General features: G+C 36.8%; 5 protein-coding genes across 5 annotated transcripts in view; 1 reads left to right on the plus strand and 4 right to left on the minus strand.

The window, feature by feature from the left end:
* The window catches only part of LOC101294193 (mRNA-decapping enzyme-like protein-like), a 4,835-nt gene extending 975 nt beyond the window's left edge, over window positions 1-3,860 (minus strand). The window contains exons 1-7 of the mRNA XM_004303476.1: window positions 3,623-3,860; window positions 3,501-3,541; window positions 3,318-3,367; window positions 2,467-2,611; window positions 1,916-1,972; window positions 1,299-1,419; window positions 46-531 (exon numbers count right to left, since the gene is read on the minus strand). Of these exons, the coding sequence (XP_004303524.1) occupies window positions 46-531; window positions 1,299-1,419; window positions 1,916-1,972; window positions 2,467-2,611; window positions 3,318-3,367; window positions 3,501-3,541; window positions 3,623-3,781 (1,059 nt within the window). The 5' untranslated portion in view covers window positions 3,782-3,860. The remainder of the gene's footprint in view (window positions 1-45; window positions 532-1,298; window positions 1,420-1,915; window positions 1,973-2,466; window positions 2,612-3,317; window positions 3,368-3,500; window positions 3,542-3,622) is intronic.
* A 533-nt stretch (window positions 3,861-4,393) lies between these two features.
* Window positions 4,394-5,457, minus strand: LOC101294484 (casparian strip membrane protein POPTRDRAFT_763057-like). Its single transcript, XM_004303477.1, has 3 exons — window positions 5,098-5,457; window positions 4,785-4,908; window positions 4,394-4,656 (listed from the first exon to the last, which is right to left on the minus strand). Exons 1-3 carry the CDS (start codon window positions 5,358-5,360, stop codon window positions 4,441-4,443), a joined length of 603 nt encoding a protein of 200 aa, XP_004303525.1. The 5' UTR covers window positions 5,361-5,457; the 3' UTR covers window positions 4,394-4,440.
* Window positions 5,458-6,310: 853 nt separating this feature from the next.
* LOC101294776 (uncharacterized protein RP120-like) lies at window positions 6,311-9,540 on the minus strand. Its single transcript, XM_004303478.1, has 11 exons — window positions 9,401-9,540; window positions 9,206-9,318; window positions 9,016-9,090; window positions 8,677-8,773; window positions 8,068-8,217; window positions 7,865-7,991; window positions 7,437-7,549; window positions 7,300-7,363; window positions 7,108-7,201; window positions 6,890-6,998; window positions 6,311-6,603 (listed from the first exon to the last, which is right to left on the minus strand). Exons 1-11 carry the CDS (start codon window positions 9,536-9,538, stop codon window positions 6,502-6,504), a joined length of 1,182 nt encoding a protein of 393 aa, XP_004303526.1. The 5' UTR covers window positions 9,539-9,540; the 3' UTR covers window positions 6,311-6,501.
* A 108-nt stretch (window positions 9,541-9,648) lies between these two features.
* On the plus strand, window positions 9,649-12,486 carry LOC101295058 (peptidyl-prolyl cis-trans isomerase-like 1-like). Its single transcript, XM_004303479.1, has 6 exons — window positions 9,649-9,782; window positions 9,874-9,969; window positions 10,056-10,117; window positions 10,258-10,391; window positions 10,948-11,032; window positions 12,021-12,486. Exons 1-6 carry the CDS (start codon window positions 9,711-9,713, stop codon window positions 12,064-12,066), a joined length of 495 nt encoding a protein of 164 aa, XP_004303527.1. The 5' UTR covers window positions 9,649-9,710; the 3' UTR covers window positions 12,067-12,486.
* Window positions 12,487-15,219: 2,733 nt separating this feature from the next.
* LOC101295349 (probable UDP-N-acetylglucosamine--peptide N-acetylglucosaminyltransferase SPINDLY-like) overlaps window positions 15,220-21,062 on the minus strand; it is a 9,777-nt gene continuing 3,934 nt past the window's right edge. The window contains exons 9-17 of the mRNA XM_004303480.1: window positions 20,249-20,343; window positions 19,663-19,727; window positions 19,159-19,357; window positions 18,578-18,772; window positions 18,071-18,165; window positions 17,790-17,925; window positions 17,446-17,663; window positions 16,536-16,663; window positions 15,220-16,151 (exon numbers count right to left, since the gene is read on the minus strand). Coding sequence (XP_004303528.1) covers window positions 15,766-16,151; window positions 16,536-16,663; window positions 17,446-17,663; window positions 17,790-17,925; window positions 18,071-18,165; window positions 18,578-18,772; window positions 19,159-19,357; window positions 19,663-19,727; window positions 20,249-20,343 — 1,517 coding nt within the window. The 3' untranslated portion in view covers window positions 15,220-15,765. The remainder of the gene's footprint in view (window positions 16,152-16,535; window positions 16,664-17,445; window positions 17,664-17,789; window positions 17,926-18,070; window positions 18,166-18,577; window positions 18,773-19,158; window positions 19,358-19,662; window positions 19,728-20,248; window positions 20,344-21,062) is intronic.

A 21,062-nucleotide genomic window follows, 5' to 3' on the forward strand; every position in this document is an offset into this window, starting at 1 on the left:
ATATATATATATATATATATATATATATATATATTTATATAATACCTGAACAAGCATCAGAAGTGCTTCCCGAACTTTTTCTCTGCTTATATGAGGCCCATCATTGGGAGTGGGAGGAGCATTAGGAGTTAAAGATGGAGGTGGCGCTGGCGGTGGAAAGGGTTGAAGCATTGGGGTGCCGTACGGGCGTTGCAAATTCACAGGAGGATGAAGAGCACCAGCAGTAGGAACGGGCACAGCCGATGAAATGGGTGGTACAATTCCAGAAGATGAGGAAGCAGGTAAAGGGAAAAAGTCATCCGGCTTTATAAGATTAGCCACCCGGCTATTGCTGGTTGTTAAATCAGATGTACTGGGCAAGGGGTTTTGTGTAGATGAGGCTGAAAGGGAAAGGGCTGGTACCAGTGGAGATGGTGCAGGAGATGAAATGACACTGGGTGCATAAGAAAATGGAGGAGCGGTTCCAGAAGAAGGATACGTCGGTCTTGAATTTGCCATGTTTGAAGTGTTGCCTCCAATATTCATAGCTGCCTGCAGTAAGAGTAGGAAAACAAATATGCTCAGCCATCATGGGAAACACGCTAAAGACAGACACAAAAAAAGTTACAGCAAACTTATACAGTGTGACATGCCACCATACAAACACATTATTATGTGACTTTACACTATACTATAGAACAATTTAGAGCATGAATTAAAACTTTCCTTCTCAGCACCAACCTAAACCCTATTTTTTGATAAAACCGAATTTCAAGTTAATATAAGTTTTTCATGATTTCACCTGGTTATTCACTGCAAAACCCACCTGCTAAAGGTTCAAAATTCTAAATACGCCATATAAATAGAAAAACAAAATGTTCTACAACTCCTATCTATTTGGGATTGTTTCTGAATAATATTTAAAATAGCACCAAAAGAAAGATGCAACTGCATTTGTAATCTTGAAGTTTCCACAAGATCAAAGAAATTGAAAGCATCATCATATTTTTGGTATTTACTAGGACCAATGCAAATATCTTTGAGAAAAAGGATTAAACTTAAGCGTCACCAGTAAAGAACCAAAAGGGGTCGGGACTTGAGTGCTAACCCAGACAGATTCTTCAGGTGTTTCCTAAGAAATAGTGAAACCTCACTCTTCCAAAAAAAATTAAAAAGCATTCCAACAATTTAAATAACAGTTTAGATATAACAAACCAGATGACGCATAACTATAAGCAAACCAAATTCAGGTGTCAGAAGTTGACAAAAAAGTTAGCAGATCATCACAACATTTCACTCAGAAAGCTCCAAAATCATACCAAATAGTTCACGAAGGATGAATCTTCAGGAGGTTCGCTGGCAGTAGTGGCGTTCACTGATGGCTCCAATGGCCCTTCCATAACCAACATGGATGGGACTGCTTCAAGTTCTTCAAACTCACTACAGTACAATACACAAATAATAATTAGAGATAGCAATATAGCTACTATTTTACTCAATCAACAAAACCAAACTAAGAATCCAACTCTTGATAGGGCAGATAACATGACATATCATTCCTACATAACCTGGACGGACATACGAGATCTAAAAACTACATGATCATGAGTTCATGACAATAAAAGAGGATCCACCAAGATTTTGTATTGCATAAATAATCCACTTCCCACCAATATCTCTTTTTGGGAGAAATGAACCATATAAGATGTTTTGTTGGAAAGCTTAGCAAAGACTTAGGAAGTACACCCTTGTTCCAATTCTATGAAGCAAAAGGCTTACTAATGAACCAGAATTATGTCTACTATCTAATTCTTCATAGAGCTAAAAGGGTTGACAATCTGAACACATATTGAAGACAAAATTTATAACTGAATAACAACAATAATGGTTCCAAGTCAATGCTTATAGAAGGGGAGGTTGAAAATGGAGAGAAAACCTTTTGCTAGAAGCTACTTTGGACTTTGGAGGAACCTTTGAGTATGCGTTAAGAATCCTGTAGAATATTACACAGTATTAGATCATGTAATAGAGCAAATATATACATGTTTATAAATGCATGGACCTATGATACTCCAGTAATTTCAGCACCACCATTTTACTGCTTTAGATCTCATGCTATGCTTTGTGTCCACCTTTATGCATGGACATGGGGCATATATTGCTGTTAATAATGTCCAAAGTTTTACATTCCTATTTACCTGAGCTTAGAATATATCGTTCTTTTCTAATATGAATTCTAAATTTAAGTATGCATGTATATATTATAACCTTTGCTAATTTCAAACTCTTCTAAGTGCAAATCATATATGCACGTATTTAACCATGCCAAAAAAAAGATGTAATTCATGTGGTCACTTAGCCACTCACATTGTTCAAACCTGAAGGTTTTTCATGTTGAACTGCATGTTTACTTGGAAAGTAATAACGAGATCTTAAAAAAAATACACATTATGTACATTAAAAAACAATTTAAGATAAATACTGTACCTAGTGAAGAGATTTGCAACTTCCTCACATTCACGTGGATTATAAAACCAAATGCCATTAACTTCTTGAGCTGCATTCCTATACAACAAATACGGAACTTGAACTTCATACTCAAAATCTCCCAAGAGATTCTCCACTAGGTTATCTGTATAATATAAACACATAATTATACATTCTATACAGACACATATAAACAGTATCATTTTATCAGCATGATTATAATATTCAAACCAAAAAAAAAGGTATGTTAAAAAGTGTGAACTTTCTGTTCACCAAAAAGAAAAATTAAATGCGAACTTTCAAATAAGAATATGCTAATAACAAAAACAAAATAAAAAAATAAAAAAAACTTGTTTACATTCTTTAGGAGAGAAAAAATAAGAAGCACTAGTATATCATAGGTTGAACAAGAAGCTAAAAAAGAAATTTCATGAAACAGGCAACCATTCACTTGTGGATCTGAACTCTCAAATCATGTTTCTCTCATTTTGTGTTCCTGTCGTACTAATAAAATGAGTTGATCTTTCATCGAGTATGCTATATGAGACTTTCATTCATCTATCTCTCAAGTTCCCATGAACATCATTTTTCTTTAAATATCTGTGCTGTTCTTGAACCACAAGTTAAGACTAGTTGTCTCTTTTATCTACGTAAGCACATATAAAACCATGTATTCGCTCTCTTAAATATAATAAAGCAAAAGAAAAACTTAAGTTATTGCAATCGGGGAATGCAGATTGATACAAACTCTAGCAAACCAAAGTAGAATAAACAAAGTAGTCAAATAGTCAAATGCAGCACTAGAATGTTCAACAGAAACCACTTAATCCTAAGCAGCTTAGTGACATTACCTGTGTTACGCCGATTCATAACAATGAACTGGAACCGTGGCTGAGTATTCCTAACAATAAGTAAGCCAAGTATCAATGCAACTAAACATACATAATCTTCGAAACCAATCACTTCCAACTGCGAATTAACACAATGCAATAGAGGGCCACTGCCAAACAAGCACAACGAAATCAAACTATTACCTCTTGACCACAAAGAGAGAGCCTTCAACATCCTTGCGACTCTGCCAAAACCCCAATAATTACTAGTCAGATATGGTAAATAATCAAAAAGGGGTAAAATCTCTAGTAAAAAAAAGGCAGACCCATTGGTTATTCTCGATGTTGAATTCGTAGAAGGTGACGTGGGCGGCGGTGATGAGAATCTCTTCGATGAAGGGGTCGATTCGCTGGAGGACGGTGAGATTGAGCATTTTGGTCGTCTGTTGATCCAGATTCGGCATCAGTTTCCCCGATTGAGACATTTTTTCAGATAAACCCTAGCTCAGATTTTCCGTCTTATTTTCCGGCAGAGATATGGGGGTGATAGGAAATTTGGAACGGAAGAGCCCACTGTTCCAATTCTGGAGTTTTTGATCAGCTTCTTTTATTGTGAAATTACAAACACGACCTCGCATTCTTTTTCATTTTTCTATTTTAATTTTTTAATTTTTTAATTTTCATTTTATTATTATCTTATTAAAATCTCTTTAACTCATAACCATGCCTTTATTAATTAAGCTAACAAATCAAACAGGTCACGCCTCACGGGTAGGTTATCGCTTCAAATTTACAATGAACATGTTAGAATGGACCTTATTTTTCATTAAATTTGGAGATCGAGTTGGAATTAGAAACAAAATGATATTGAAGTTTTCATTTTTCTTTATAAGTGAGTTCTCGTGAATTAAACTCAAAGATGATATATTCCCACTTGTTGTCTCATAATATATATAAAATAAAAGTGAAAGGATGGATGCATATAATAACCATGATTTCATTGAGATACTTGGCATTAGACAAAGTAAATTACATCAACTATAACCAAATTCACACAAGGATCAATACTTGAGCAGAAAACAGAAAACAGAATCATAAACAACATTGCAATCATTTGAAGAGCTTCTCTCCATCTTCTTCTAGATTAATGCTTTCGGAGAGCCAAAGCAGACAGCAGAATCAAGAACATGAAGGAAACAACAGTGATGAAGGATGCCACCACAGCCCCACTGACCTTCTGGCAGAAATCACCAAACTGGTTGCAAATGGCGAGCCAGTTCGAGTTGGAATTGCCATTGTGGGCTAAGTAGACTATGGATGTTGCAGCCGCAGCAGCAGAAGTGGCTAGAGTAAGCGCCGCCTGCATAGAGATTAATACTTTGGTGTTAGAAACTATCAGTGGAAAAATAAGGAATATATGGTCTAAATTAATCTGACAAGAGAATATTACTGCAAGGACGAAAGTAAGTTGAGAGGTTATGATATTACAATGTCCACGATGAGGAGCAAGAGCCTTGGTCCACCGGCATGAGGGCGAACTATGGCTACTATGGAGAAGGGGAGAGATAGCACCAGGTAGCCAGCTACAATTGACATTGCTATCAAGAAAAACCTGCATTCATACAATAGTCCAATATTAGTTGCTAAAGAATGTTATATTTGTTAGGCTATGAATGAAACGAAAATTATGCGACATGATTCATTAGTATGTCTTCACTCAAGGTCTTTCTTCATTAGCATGATTAAATGGTTGATAGAAGAACATTTGATGAGAAAGATATGGAAGTTGAGAATCACATACTCGAAACTAGGCATGTCATCATAGCTAGCTTCAAACTGGAAGAACTGAGTGAAGAAAGGAAGGTTCTGATCACTAGTTCCCATGGTGGCTGCAGCAGCTAGAGCAGCCACCATTGCACCTATCCTTATAATCAAGTCAATAATCGCAAGCCCTCTCTTCATTCCTCCCTTTTCTTTCCTAGGAACCATCAAAACAGGTGCTTTTCCTTTGGTTGCTCCACTTGCCTCAGGAACATCAATGGTGGTTGCTTCTCCACTCTTCATTTTAGTTGACAGAGAAAGAGAAAAATCTTCTTAAGACTTTGATTGAAACTCTTTCTGAAATGAGAACTGCAAGTGGAGAGACTAAGAAGCTTGTGATGAATGTGATTAGACATGGGAACCATATATAGTGCAGCAAATGGAGTCTAGTGGACCAAAATCAGTGATTATGATACAACTTTGTAATTTAATCAGTTAATGGGAGCAAGAGGAGAGTTGTTGTTTGAGTGAACGAAAGAAATGTTTTGCTAGATGGATCAAGTACTAACCACTTCAATATTAATAGGTTGTCAAGGAGGAGTGGATAGTAGACTTCTATCATTCTATGAAGATGAAGAGGTTGAAATGAGGTAGTTTTGTTTGGTCTTCTATTATTACCTAAGCACTTTAGCTTTTTGATGATATAATGCAGAGGAGAGAAGCTGGACTGTATTTAAGAATAATGTAGTTTTAATCAAAAGGTCAACCTGCTATAACTTAGAAAGTTTATTCTCTTACTCACCTAAACCACACTTAGCCACCCTAATCACACAATGCAGAGTACGGAATCACGTTATTTCTATACGTTTTAAGACCTTGCAAATTAGATTTGTAGACTTTAGAATCGCTTAACAAGTTCATATTTCTTTTTGAAAGGACCAAGTTCATATTTCTGTTCTACTGTAAAACTTTCTGTGCCGGGAAGGTTTATGGAATTTAACTGCGAATCTGCAATGCAATGTTTTCTTCGTTTTGCATAATATTCAGGCATAGACCTATGAGACAGACAATTTACAACAGTAGAGACCAGAAAAAGAGATACAAATATGCTCTTTTAATGTCAATAACTTTCTTTGTCGAAGGTACAATCAACCGTTCTTTACAAAGCAAACAAATGGCCTGGCCATGTTTAGCAAATTTTTATCTCTAGGTAATGAATATCTCCATGATCTTCTGTTTATCAATGTTTTATATTCTAGTATGGGTTACAGCTTACAGGCCTAAGCTAAACTCAGATAATTAACATTGGCATCAATGATACATCGAAAGTTCCTAACAAATTATGTACATTGGTAAGAATAAAATGAACAAAATTGGGTCAACTCGTAAAGTACGCTTGACTCTAATGTGCTTTACTGATCTAATATTGGCAGGAACTATGCCATTACGCAAGTATACTCCATCCCCGCTCGGCAAGGACCTTGTTCACCTGACTAGCAGCTTCGGCAGTGTCATTAAGTGGAACATAGCTCCAACACATAGACATCTACCGAAACAAAAGAAGAAAAGGAAAACTCATTAATAAATAAAACAAAAGTAAACTTTGTTAACAAGTAATAAATAAAACAGTTCAATGTTCTTGTCCAACCATGATCTGTACACATTATAAGTTGAACATATAGATCCACAGAATGATGTAGAGAATATGAGAGCTTTTTCACCCTCATATTAAAGAGAGCTGCTACAATCATTTCTTTCTCATTTATTAACTAAATACTAAGGAACAGCTGATGGTTATTTCGAAGAATAATTAGCTAGGGCTAATTACTTACATCCTCTTTACCAGTGAATGGTCGAACCACTCCCCTTTCCTCCAGACGGTTCTGGAAGTCTGCGAACTTCCACGTACAGCGTTCGGCACCAATCACATACACAGGTTTGCTGAAGTGAAAATTATGAGAATGTCAAAACACAAGAACTTCATACGATGGGAATTTTGAAAGGCAATTCCATCTAATTAAACCTCATCAGCATCAAACTTGAAACATACCTGGTACTGCAAGCCTCACTCAACATGCTGACTGAATCAGCAGTGATGACAAAAGCATCTGCCAAGGCTAGATGGGCCAAATGTGGATTGCGGCCTAAGCAGTATCACACAAACCATCAAAATTTCCTCTTATGCACACACATATAAATGCATGTATATAAGTACGATGTTTTATAAGAGTTTAATAAGTACCTTCACCATCCCAAATGTAGACTTTCGGATTATTACTGAATTCTCTTATAAGAAGTTTGGACACCTAGCAGAAATATGACGGGAAGTAAGTTCCCACACACAAAACCTCTAAAGATTTATCACGAGAGTTTATATACCTTCTCAGGAGTTCTTCTAGAGAAAGAAATTCTCACACTTCCACAGCTCCACAGGACATTCTGTAGCATAGCTGCTAACTGTTTTGCAAGATCCACGCCATATGAACAGCTCCCTACGAAACAAATACATACGCAAGACTTTCGATCACCTTCCGTAATAAAAAGAAAAGGAGAATCAAATTGAACAATGTAAAAGGGGTTCAAGATGTAATTTCAGTACAAGAAGAAACCAAGCATGTTATGACATCATATAAAGAACCTGACCTACTGAGTACTGACTTTACAAAATCAGGTTGCAAGTATGAACGATGTCAGTAATAAATTCCATAGATATCGAAGTGAATTACAAACAAAGAAATTGAACACAAATATCCTAATAAAGAGGACAAAAGGAAAAGCATAACCGATTTTTAGGTGCAAAAGTTTACCTGAAGGGCCTCCTATATTGACTACGAGCAAGGGCTTTGGTAGCGGTGCCAATTCAGCATGCCAGGAAGAAGCAGCACTCCTAAGTGCAGCGGAATCAGCCTGATGAAGAGCTCCAATAGTGAGAACCTGAATCATACAGAGAACCTGTCAACCATATTTGTAGAAATGTATATGTACCAATATTAATAACCAAGATACTCACCACATTTTTTCCAGGTGGTTCACGAGGGGTAATCCACCTCCGGAGAAACCAAGGAATTTGTTTCTGCGCATGAGGAGTCAATGGATAATAATCATGACGAGGAGCTATCACCAAATCAAACCTGTTCAGATGCGACCTTGGATGTTGTATCTGAAACATATTTGCAGGAAGCTTTAATCGGATATCTAGTGTTTCCATTGACCAATATATTACCACCAAGTCACACTTTCGATAAAACATATTTAAATAAAAGCACAATGTGACATTGATAGTAAAGTTCAGTTTTTGGTCGAACAAAATCACAGAGTGGAACAACATGCTCATGTACCATTTTACCTATAGCAACTATATATTTGACAAATTACAAAATTAGATCCTTACATTAATGTGCCAGACAGAGTAAGCTATATTTTTAGACAGCAGTCAACATAGAATAATGTCTCCGGTCTTCTTAATCAATCATTAATAATGTTCATTGTAAACCAAGTAGGACATATCAAAACGATTGCATTAAAATCGAAATAGTGCCTGAGTTTTGTTTATCAGTACTAAGCAATTCCCTGTCAACAATCATAAGCAGCTCGTCTTAGGGGAGAATCGAACTTTAACCTGAACAAGAAAAACATTTTCTGGAGCTAATCGTTTTATGGCGCTTGCAACGGGAATGGTATCGCGACCAGATGCAACTACCAGCAACGGGCCATCTCTGGAGAGAAAGTAAATGTCTTTCTAAGTACTGAGGGTCTTTATCTTACAGACTCAAAATAACACTCAAAACTCCTATACATTAAACAGAATAACATCTTATATGTATATGCATATGAGCTTATTAGGAAGACGAAATACTAATCAGTCCCATCTCCTTATCCGATCCACAAAACTCAACACAATCCTAGATTGAGCAAAACAGAAAGAAAAAAAACGTAACGAAACACAGTGCATACATACTTGGCAAATGTCTGACGAGCCATATTTGCAATCTGCTTTGCATCAGCTTCCACAACACCAGATGAGAGACCTAAGCTAGCACCATTTTCAGCACATAAACAAAATCCATCAGTACATATGGGATCCACAAAATCCATGTGGGACCCAGCAACAAATTAACTCGAATGAAAGATTCATTGTACAAGGTTACCTATCTTTGTTCCTCCCTCTGATCCCTGAGATGACATAGTCTGCTTTTTTATGCAGAGAAAGTGGAAGCCATGGAAGCCATCTGTTAATTCCTCCTCTTGGTCTAGTAACTCTCTTTTCAAATCAACCAAACCAATCAGAAACCAGAAACCCAATACAAAAATAACAAACAATCTGAAAGATACAGAATACTCACATATAGAGAATGACGATCAGATAGACCCAGAGCACGAACCAAACCAATGCTCTGATTCTCAGCTCCGGCAAACCCATTTCCGATCACTATGGCCCGTCTGATAGCTCCCCGGGTCCCACCTTGGACCATCTCCACCATCTCAACTCTCTTCACTTCTTCACCCACTTCATTTTTCTACTCTGCTAATTCAGTGCTTCCTTAAACCTCTGAACAAAACGACATGTCGTATGATACAAAGGACGTGTCGTACTTGAGAGGGTTTAAAACCCTTTTCAGGTTGGTCTAGTTCTCACTCTGGGTTTCTGGAAAGATGTGGGCACCGGCAGAAGGAGGGGCACCGGAGGTGACCCTCGAGACCTCCATGGGCGCTTTCACCCTTGAGGTAAATTCCAGTACTAAATTTATTACCGTGACTCTGAAACCCTAAAGTTCGTGTTTTTTTACTCCGACCTGTTTGTGGTTAAAAATCGCAGCTTTACTACAAGCACGCGCCCAGGACTTGCAGGAACTTCATCGAGCTCAATCGCAGAAACTACTACGACAATGTCAAGTTCCACAGAATCATCAAGGTTTTACTTAACTTAATTTTTAGTTATTAAAAAAGTAAAAATTTGTTAGGGCTTTTACTGATGGCTGAGATTGGAATTGGGTTTAGGATTTCATAGTGCAAGGTGGTGATCCTACTGGGACTGGAAGGGGTGGAGAATCCATTTATGGGTATGCTTGTTTTGTTTTTTGTTTTTGTTTTTGTTTTTGTTTTTGGTTGAAGGTTGATTTTTTGGTTAGGTTTGGGAGTTAAATGTGATTATGATTTGGAGTGAAGAGTAAAGATATTGTTGTATGATGTTGTTGTTCAGTTCGAAATTTGAGGATGAGATAAAACCGGATTTGAAGCATACTGGAGCTGGAATCTTGTCCATGGCAAATGCTGGTCCGGATACAAATGGAAGCCAGTTCTTTATCACACTCGCTCCATGTCCTTCGCTGGATGGTGAGTACAGTTTTGCCTAATTAATGCTTAGACTTTGTTTTCTTAGGTGGGTGTATATTGCCGTTTCATCTACTTATTATGAATTACATTGTTGGTTAGTGATAGAAAATTGTGCTTATATTGTGTAACTTGGATACAATGTGATTGCAATAAAAGTTGTTGCTTAATCGTGTAATTTGGATACAATGTGATTACACTTTCGCCTGTTATGGCTTTGCCTCATTTCATTTTTTAAGAATTATTTGGATGAGGCATCAGTCTGTAGACTATGAAATCATCATAAACAGTAGTTGTCGTGATAGTTTTTCTGCTGATTTTGCTGCAAGCATCTTATACTTTGACTTGCAGTCATTCTGGAGAGAGTTATGGAGTTCTTAAAATGAGCAACTTAGGTTCAGACTGTTTACCTGGATTTTCTACACTTGAGTTGTGCAAATTTTAAACTTCATGAAGGGGTTAACGGGAAAAGTAGGGAGTTTTCATCATATTTTTTTTTTCTTCTGTAATCTTGTTCTGCCCTAAGAACACTTCACTTGATGCTTCTGTTTCCCTTCAGGAAAACACACAATATTTGGAAGAGTGTGCAGTGGAATGGAAATCATCAAAAGACTCGGTAGTGTCCAAACTGATAATAGTGATAGGTATGCATTCCTTTCATTGCATCCTTCAAATTTGATTCAGATAAAAGGGTGTATACTGGTTGTATTACTAGTGACTGCTTGATAATGGTTAATATACTCCTCGCAAGATTTTGAGAATTTCTCATGGTTTAGACTGCTGGATCCGTGAATTGCTCTTTGTGACACTTGACCAATTTCAAAATTAGAGTGCAGCTTGTTAAAACTTGTGGTCCTCTTGGAGAATCAAATTCTCGAATGTCTTATAATTTTCCTGTTCTTTGAATTTCTACATTATTTATGCCTTTTTATAGATGTTTCATACATCATGTGTTAGCATTGCACAACAGTCCATGCTTAGATTTTCTGAACATATAGATCTTGATTTACAACTCTGAAAAGAATTAAAATGCATCAGAAGACATAAGGATCTATTTTTATTAAATTACATATTATTGTCGTATGAGTACTGTTATAAGTGGGGAAAATGAAATTCCTGCCAATGGGTAAAGGTTATATATTTGAATGTTGCTGGCTAGTTTTTTTTTTCTTGGGAAAACTGTAGATTCAAACATTAATTATACTAACTCTTCAATCCTAGAAGTAAGTTATTATTTTGAGTGTAGATTAGTAAGCAGACATGTGGAAGAAAAAGCCTGTTAAATCGATTAGTTAAAATAATTTGGAAAGTAGGGTGGACAAATATAACTATGTCCTGTCCCATGACTTGATTCTGCTTATTAACTTAGAAATGGCGTTGGTTTCATTATCTTCCCTTAACTTGAAAACTCTGGTGTGTCAAACAATGTTATACTACTTTGGAGGCTTAAGTTTATATTATGTGTGGCTTCCACCATTCCTTCTTAACACGCCTATATCTGTGAGTTCTGTTATTGTGGTTAATGGTCTGTATTCTGTGTCTAATTGTCTCTCTCTTATATTACACTTTTAGGAGGCTTTTGTTTACATCAATTCTCACCTCTATTTACCCGCCTCTTGTTTGAAAATACAGGCCAGTCCATGATGTGAAAATACTGCGGACAATAATCAAGGACTAGAGATTGCAAGCTGCTGATATATATCACGGTCCTACCTAAAGTCAAGGTCATTGCAACAAGTTAATTGATCGTATCATAAACCGACAAACAAACATGAATGTATTTGTTTCAGTTGCTTACATGAACACTAGTGGTGAAAACGGAGAAAGGTGTTAATGGTGCGGAACTTTGTCCTTTTGACACTGACATATGTTGCTGATCTCTGTTGTACTGTTTAAAAACCGACTTTTAGATGATGCAGTCTGTTGCTAGTATTTCCTGTAGTAGCTAGTTTTCTGTTCTCTTGCAAGATTTCATTCTAGCTGGTTCTATTGAGGATCTGTTTAAATTATATTTGAGAACCTGAATCTAAACTCAATACTATCCGTATAGAGAAACCAGTTTTTATAGGGGTAGTTTACCATATCCCTATTTACCGTATAGAGATAGGATTACTCTTTTCCATAGGAAACTCCAAATCACTCTATATATTAGGCGCAGCGATGACCATTCAAATCAGCGCGAAGAAAAAGAGCTACTAAACATGGATTACTGCTCAGAGGATTGGTGCTTTGTCTGCAAAGATGGTGGCGATCTAATGCTTTGCGACCATGAAGGTTGCACTAAAGTTTATCATCCTAAATGTGTGGGACGGAAGAAATCCTTCCTCAAAAGCAAGAAGCTCTGGACTTGCAGCAGGCATTGCTGTTATGTGTGCCGAAACAACGGATCAACCACCTCGGTGGCAATTAGTTTCTCATGCCTTTGTTGTCCTTACGCACTATGTGACCCTTGCTACACAGCAAGTAGTAGTACTGGTGCTGCTGAGTTTTCACTGCTCAGAGGGAAGGATAAGTCGGGCCTTTGCAACGACTGTTTAGAGGTGGTTAGGCTTGCAGAAGAAAACTCGGAGGATGGAGCAGATGGAGAGAAACTAGACTTTGAAAACCAGGACTCATTCGAATGCCGACTCAAAGAGTATTGGGAATTTATAAAGAAAAACGAGGGCTTGACTTTGAATGATGTCTATTCCCCAAAAGATGGAAAAAGGAAAAGTCTAGACGAATTTATAGGCAGATCAAAACCTCTGCTTCAGTTCCAGAACTATATGAAACTCAATGCGAAGAAACCGCGGACATCAGCTGTTGGAGATCAAGGGCTGAGAGAGATGAAAATGGAGTGTAGACTGTTGGAAATTTCAGATTTCAGACAATTGCTGATGTCTGTTGCACTTTTGTAAAATAAATTGCTTCACTGCTCTCAAGTTTTCTGCCTTTTAGATAATATATATGTAGTCCATTCTGAGTATTTTTCGTAGCAAGTATTATTTCACAAGATACTAATGTCTTTCATTGATTTCCACATGTTATTTTAGAATTTGAAAAAACATTTAATATAAATCCGAAAACTTTAACTCGGTGTATATTTTTCTTTGTTACTGTACTTTACATTTCCTGTTTTTTAAGGTCTATGACCTAGATAGTACTTAATCATGTCTGTCTTCTACTATATTAATTGTACTAATACTATCTTCTATTGCATATATATGGAACTAGAGATTGAGCTCAGTATGCTAACCTTAGCAACTAGAGAGTGAGCTCAAATTCAATTAACATTGTTTCTCCACCCTCTATTCACTTGCCTCTTTTTCGAAATACAGGCCAGTGCATGATGTGATGATACTGGACATCTGTCAAGGATTAGACATTGCAAAGCTGCTGTTAGAGATTACGATCTCTCACCTGAAGTCGAGGTCATTGCATCAACTTAATTGATTGTATCATAAACCGATAAACGAACATGAATGTCTTCATTTGAATCATTTCAGTTGCTGACAAGAACACTAATGGTGAAAATGGAGCTGGTGTTACTGGTATGGACCTTCCTCCTTTCTACATATTTTGCTTTTCTGTATTGTACTGTTTAAAAACCGACATTTGGATGATGCAGTCTATTGTGAGTATTGTGTAGTAGCTAGTTTTCTGTTTCACATGATACCATTCTAGCTAGTTCTATTGAGGATGTTCAAATAATATTTGCACACTCTCATTTGCATTTGGTCTTTTGTAACATTTGCAGGAACAAGAGCTGTATTATTGTCATAGGATACCAAAGTTCCAGAATTTAAAATCAAGGGTGGAAAAGTGTCAAGAAGCATAGTCTCTTCAGGCTGCTGCCAAGTTATAGTTATTTTGACAGGCTCTGTTTTAATTGGTCAAGAATAAACAACACCGGTGATATCGCCTCACAGAAACAACAGGGCTCGAAGCTTTATTTGAGGGTTAAGTTGCACGGACACGGCGACACGACATGGCACAACATGGCGATATGGCAAAACTCAAAAACTAAGTTTCCGACACGGCTTGGACACGGCAAACAAAATTATCTATTTATATATTTTTAATAAATAAAAAATATACTAAAATATGAAATAAGTTCATTACATTACCAAATAAAGTTCTAAATTTAATATATTTCATAACCATAAGAAATAAGTAAAGTGCATAACTAATAACATTAAAAGCAACAGACCTCTAGCACCTAAAACATAAAATTAAAGAAAAACAAACTTGAGCAGTAACTTGTTTTCAAACAGGGCAATCTCTAGCACAGTAGTACATAAAAAACAAGAAGATGAACTAATATAATTATCATATCCATAATCTATCCAAACTTTTTTTTTTTTTGAAGTCTGGAACGCTGACGTGACGTGTCACAATGTCGTGTCGGGGCCGGTCAACGTGTTCGAGATGTGTCCGAAAAGTCAACTTTTTTTGACACCCCACGTGGCGTGTCGGACACGTATTTTGCGGTGTCGGACGCCGTATCGGCATGTCGGAGTGTCGGACCCAAGGATGTAGAGTGTCCATCCTTATCGGCGTGTCGGAGTGTCGGACCCAAGTATGTTACAAAAAACAGAAGAATGGGGATTATCGCGCGCATATAAGCCTACAACCAAATCATATAAAATCCATCTGATTGACAGTAGCACAGGCAAGATTGGCAGTATAGGCAAGGCTAGTGTTGGGGTCAATCATTTTTCTTATGACAATGCTACACAAGTTCATTATGATTTGAAGAACCACCCGAATTCTCAACTGCACTATAAAGAATTCTGATCGAAAAAATAAAATAAAATAAGACTGGGAGTTAATACTACTCTGCAGCACTATATTTAATCTGGTAAACATTGCTGCGACTTTGTAAGCAGAATTCGACGCCAACTGCAATGAAACAAACTGAAGCATACAAGTCCATAGCTAGTGTTACAATGTGATCAAACCCAGGAAATTTCCCGGAAATTTGATCAACTATACTGTTTAAAAATCAACAAGCGCTCTTGCAAATAAACAAACAAAAACAAAAGAAAATATCTTACAATTTACAAGTCACCACAACTCTATAGGCGGGGAAAAACCCTGGCACAGCTAGCATAAGTATGACCCTTTTTTCTTTTTTCCATTTTTTTTTTTTTGAAATAATGACCCTTTTTCTAGCACAACTAAATTATTGATCCTGAATACTGCCACCAGTTCTTCCCTGAAAAATGTGATCCTAAGGAAAGAAATACGGTGCGGCCACTTCAATCTGTGTGTTCAGTTAACCACTTGACTCCTTCGACCGAAGCAGCTATGATTAAATCCTTGGGAAAGCAAATCACCAAGAAAGCAATATGGTGCCGAATCAAACAAATCTCATATATTGCTCCAATGTTTGCTATCAAACTCCATTTTCTTCAGAAGAACAGAGATTAGGCATAGGTGTTGAAGGAGTGAATCCATTGGACTTGATAGAGGTAAAAGAACCTGAAGCAGTAATTCTTATTGGTTCAGCGATTTTGGTACCAGGCTCCTCAGGGGATACCTCCTGTTGTAGCATTTCCATGTGCCGTTTTGATGGCACATCACCTTTGCAGTACCTGCGCCACATGTTCCTGTATGCCGACTCCAGCCCAAGGGTAAACTTTGGTCCATCACAGACAGGCGACCTGGACATGAGGTCTCGGAGACTCATCCTCAAATTTGAAAGTGCTGTTATGTCAGAGGCCAACTGCACAGCCAACTGAACATACTCTTCCTCATTTTTAGCAATGAGGTTCCCCAATCCTGTATTTGCAGTAAGACAGGTGTATCAGAAGACAATTTCTATAGAGACAGGAAAAACAGATACATAAAACAACAATCTAAGATATTGGCCACAGATAAAGAATTTACTGAGGGAAAAAAATTGTTGTCCCATTATTGTAAACAGTTGGAGGGTATAAACATAGCTTCTTCAAGCCCTTTCTCCAAGCTCTTGGAAAGACTCTCAAATTCCCTGGAGCTTATGTCACATATCCTCACTTTCAGTTTTAATATCACACTTTTCCTTGCTTAATTTATATATTTATCGGGATAAATAAAGGCAGGTAAAGCAAGTAATGGTATTTGGTCAAACGAACATGGCATGCCAGATACACAAATCAAACAGGTAGAACAGAAAATACTTACCCACTTTGCTGAGAATACTAACACCAACATTGTGTGCATGTACTGAACCACCCATAGTAACACACGGAACGCCCATATATAAAGATTCACATGTCGTAGTTGTTCCGGCATAAGGAAAAGTATCCAAACTACACAGAGAGAAGAAAACACAGGTTAGATCTTAGATCCTTGAAACCAGAACCAACAGAGAACAAGAAAACTGAAGTCCTCACTAAACTATGACCGGCATAATTAAATAAAGGAAGACTATCCCATGCACATCTCATGTTCTCATATGATCCTCTAAGTTCTACCCAAGTTTTAAATGAAAGCCCCATTTTGCAAATAATAACTGTTAAACAAAATGATCGTTAAAATAGCCTCCCTACCTCTGCAATCATGGAGAGATAGAAATGACAACCATGGAGCAAAGCAAAATGCAAGTAATTTCCAATAACGCACCTTCGACAACGCAATGTTGCAAGAATTGCATTAGAGATCTGACACTTTCTTATACAGACTCTAATTCGAAAATTGAATGCAAGAGGAAGGAATTGTGTTTTAGTGCAGGAACCAACTATAAATTACTTCAGTAACCTATAAGTAACCCTTCAGAGTAACCTGTAAAACAATATATCTCTGTCTGCATATTCACCAACCAACAGTGATGTAATTTAAGGATGAAAATTATGAAACAACCACTGAACAGAAATATCCCGAGTACATGTTACCGCTCAACCACTTTAAGCAATAAGGTGTTTACTGTCAATACTAGTACCTATAATTTTTCAGAAGAGCTGTTCCAATAGGCATTTAAAATCTTAAGGTTCACCAAGTTACAGCCAAACCCAAGTTCATATATAGGAAAAAAAAAACTTTACTTTACTGAATACGAAATGTAACCTAATGTAAGAAAAAAAAAACATTATACCTAATGTCCATGAGAGAATACGCTTGCATATGATCGTAATTGAGTAAAATTAGAGGCAGAAGATCAACACGTAGAGGTTCCAACCCCAGCTGCTCCAATGTTGAAAGAAATCTCTCTCTCACACTATCGCAACTAAAGGGCTTACATTTTACTACAAGGCGAGAGTTCGGAATTGCTGAGAGAATTCTTGCCCAAACTTGCAGCACTTTTGGTGTGATCTGATAAGAGACAAGAAAGATAAGAGTGAGTAAAAGCATTATATGATAACTAGCCTGGATGCTTATGCTTTTATACAAATACTTGATCACAAGAAAAGAGTAGCCAAAATCTAACTTATTCAATACCTTCGCGAGATTATTGAAGCTCCCAAATGTAATAAAGCCATTGGAGAGAGCTGGAGTAGGGGAAACAGGCCCTGCCTCAGGGGAAGGTGTATAACAAAGGAAGCATTCTGGTAATCGAACCAGCTCCTCAACATGCCTACATTTTTAATAAAAGGAATATATTATAAACAGATAATTTACACAAAAATTTAGCACTATAGCAGAAAACTCATGCTTGAATGCTACAGGGAGAAAAATAAAAAAAAGGTAAAAAAGAGTAAGGATAATAGTAGGAGACATACTTCTGCTCTGAATCAGTAGAATCTGCCAGTGAATCTGTTATTCTATAATCAATCGCTGGCAAACCAGTTGTGTTTGGGTAACCAATCCAAGTAACCTGTAAATCCAGCAATGACAGGTTATCTACCTTAAGAAAACAACCCTGTACTTACAAAAAAATGCAACAATTAATGAATAATGAGTGACGCACACGGTAACTGAAATGCACAACTTTGATATGAGGCCCCTCCGGCTTCCAAACTCAACAGTAAAGTAATGTATGATGCTATCAGTTGCACAAAATATACATATAATTAAATCTGGCGAGATGCAGCTGCAATTTCAGGATAAACATGCCCTTCAACGTTACTTGATTTAAAGAATTGGCAACGCCAACACAAAATTAACATTTGCAGACTAACATTCCTTATGACAATAAAGTTTGATTCATATTTTACATATTTCTACAGGATGCACATCACAAGAGATACAAATCAAACAAAGCAAGATCAGAACCCACTTCAGCATACCTGAACAGGTGCAGGCCGGCATGCCATTGTTCCCAACTTATTGTTAGCAGTATGGCCAGTAAGTTCCACCAATATATCCACCTTATCTTCCTTAATAATGCTTGCAACTTTTTTTTCATCAATCCCATAAATATCTCTCCAGATCCCACCCTTTTTCAAGACTCTCTCCCTAAACCTGATAGTCTTGGCATCTGCCTGTGACAATGTAAGGAAATCAGTACTGGATGAAGAGATTCCAATAGCATTTGCTATACAGGCATTAAGTACTTCAAAAACAACATTGAAATAACTCAAAAGGCATTGATTGCTATTTCCAATCAATGGTGACACAGGAGACAGTATAATATCTGTCAGATATTGCAAAAAATTTAAGTATGAATAGAAGGCATACAGGGGGAGACAATTCGAGAGATGAAAATTTTCCGGTTAAATATATCGCTATAAAATAAATGATAAAGTTCAACTTGAAAGCCCAAAAATAATGTTCGCAACATGTTGAAATGAGAAAAATCAAAAGCAACTTTAAAGAAAGCAGGACAAAAAACGACAGCTGAAATTATAGAAATGAAAAAAATCACTACCTTCACAACTGCAGAATAAACAACCACTTTGTACTTTGCATATTCATGGTGGGCAAGGGGAGCTTCTATAAAATATGATACAGAGTGAGTAAAATAATCAGGAGATACATATCCAATCACCAAGGGTCGCTCCGGATCTTTTATATTGTCCCACGACGTGTACTGTGAGAATAGCCTCATAAAGCGTCTACCCCAGTCCCTGCATATATTAAGCTGCATCAGCAAAGCTAGAATTCCTCATTTTCCAGTGCAAAATGCTAATGGAAAACAGAACATAAAAATAACTTAATATCAAGGCAATAGAAAAACTACATACTGTCATTGTATAAGATACTAACATTTAAGGTTTTATGATTAGATTAGAGTATACCTTATTGAAATAAAACTTAGGCTATCCTTTCTCCTATAACATAACTCACAATATGCTAATAGCACATCATTACATTCACTCAATAACGAGAAGGAAAAGCAATCATGCAAAACTAAAGAGGGATCAGTTGAAACCTGTGAGCAACAAAAAGTTTATCATCATGCCCTTCATGAATGTAGTTCATTGCAAGCAATCGGTTCTGCAACAAATTGTTCAGCCAAAATCAGAAACAAAGCTTTTTAAAGTGTTAAAAAGACACAATCTACTTGTTTACAACAAACATAAAACATAGATACAGATTTAAATCCACAGAGCTCACTATGATGGAGAGATTGAGAGAGACAGACAGAGGGAGATCTTGATTGAGCTAATGCACTTAGATGTTTTGTTTGTAAACAATCTGAAAAGCGTCTTGACACTGTCACTCAAGCCACTGTGTGACTGCTAAATACTTGTGTGCCAGAGAAAGATTCGAAATCCATACTTTTTAAAAAAAAAATGAGTACCCCTTGCACAAATACAATAACATGCATGCACATCTGACAAGTACCACTAATGCACTAAAGTAAAAGATTTCCGTTTCAGTTAGATGTAGCATTCACAAAACATTGCAATGGTATTTCCATGTGCATATAAAAAAAATAACATTCATGGAAGCATAAACAAATATATATAGTGGCTCATGGGAGTAAATCTCATGAAAGCCAAGAGGCAAAATACCTGGCCTGCATTTCGGGAATCAGGATCTATTTTAAGGCATTGCTCATATGCATCAATAGCCATAGTGATATTGCCAGCATCTCTGTAGAGAACTCCTGTAATATAAAAATATATAAATAAATAAATATAAGGACAAAAGAGCCAGCTTTACAACAAATTCAGAAAATAAAATACAAGAAAATGGAAGGGTTCCCGCCACAATAAAAAGTGTTATAATTCAGAAAACTGATGATATAAGTAAAAAATTCGCTGTACCAATATTTATGACATATCATTCTCAAATCTGTATAATATCATGTACACTACCTTTCCCAGGTTCCCTAAATTAGGTCAGTAGGAAAGAGTGTTTAAAAGGTGTTTGGCATTAACTCTTGCATACCAGACCTTTTGTGCTCTATAGAAGAAAATAATCTGCTTCTGGCGACTTCAATTTCTATTAAAGGTACCCTGAATTCCCATCCACCCCTTTCAACCCGAATCCCAAAGAATACAATGATCGTTACCAGCAACAAGAAAATATTAAGGAAAGGAGAGAAAAACAGGACATTAAAGACTGCAGGGAATCCAAAAACAATTTTGCAATATTCCTTCAATTTATTTAGGCCTATCTTATTAAAAACAGGCAAGCGCAGGCCTCTATATTTTGTAGATGGCTTGAGATTGATCAAATCTCACTCCCCTCAGAGTGAAATGATTCTATCAGGATCGTAACAAGCTATATGTCAAACGAAATTAAATAACAATTTAGGTGCTTCCTGCTAATAACAATCCCATCATGATACAAGATAGTCATGGGTTCAAACCTCACTAACAT

This window comes from Fragaria vesca, linkage group LG6, assembly GCF_000184155.1.
Source record: "Fragaria vesca subsp. vesca linkage group LG6, FraVesHawaii_1.0, whole genome shotgun sequence".
In the NCBI taxonomy this organism is placed as follows: domain Eukaryota; kingdom Viridiplantae; phylum Streptophyta; class Magnoliopsida; order Rosales; family Rosaceae; genus Fragaria; species Fragaria vesca.

Coding starts and splice junctions, on each gene's coding strand:
- LOC101294776 (XM_004303478.1), bottom strand. CDS start 9,538: ATGGTGGAGATGGTCCAAGGTGGGACCCGGGGAGCTATCAGACGGGCC. Junction 9,319..9,400: donor CTGATCGTCATTCTCTATAT/GTGAGTATTCTG, acceptor TGATTTGAAAAG/AGAGTTACTAGACCAAGAGG. Junction 9,091..9,205: donor AGAGGGAGGAACAAAGATAG/GTAACCTTGTAC, acceptor AAATGGTGCTAG/CTTAGGTCTCTCATCTGGTG.
- LOC101294484 (XM_004303477.1), bottom strand. CDS start 5,360: ATGAAGAGTGGAGAAGCAACCACCATTGATGTTCCTGAGGCAAGTGGA. Junction 4,909..5,097: donor GATGACATGCCTAGTTTCGA/GTATGTGATTCT, acceptor GTATGAATGCAG/GTTTTTCTTGATAGCAATGT. Junction 4,657..4,784: donor TGCTCCTCATCGTGGACATT/GTAATATCATAA, acceptor ATCTCTATGCAG/GCGGCGCTTACTCTAGCCAC.
- LOC101295058 (XM_004303479.1), top strand. CDS start 9,711: ATGTGGGCACCGGCAGAAGGAGGGGCACCGGAGGTGACCCTCGAGACC. Junction 10,118..10,257: donor GGTGGAGAATCCATTTATGG/GTATGCTTGTTT, acceptor GTTGTTGTTCAG/TTCGAAATTTGAGGATGAGA. Junction 10,392..10,947: donor TCCATGTCCTTCGCTGGATG/GTGAGTACAGTT, acceptor GTTTCCCTTCAG/GAAAACACACAATATTTGGA.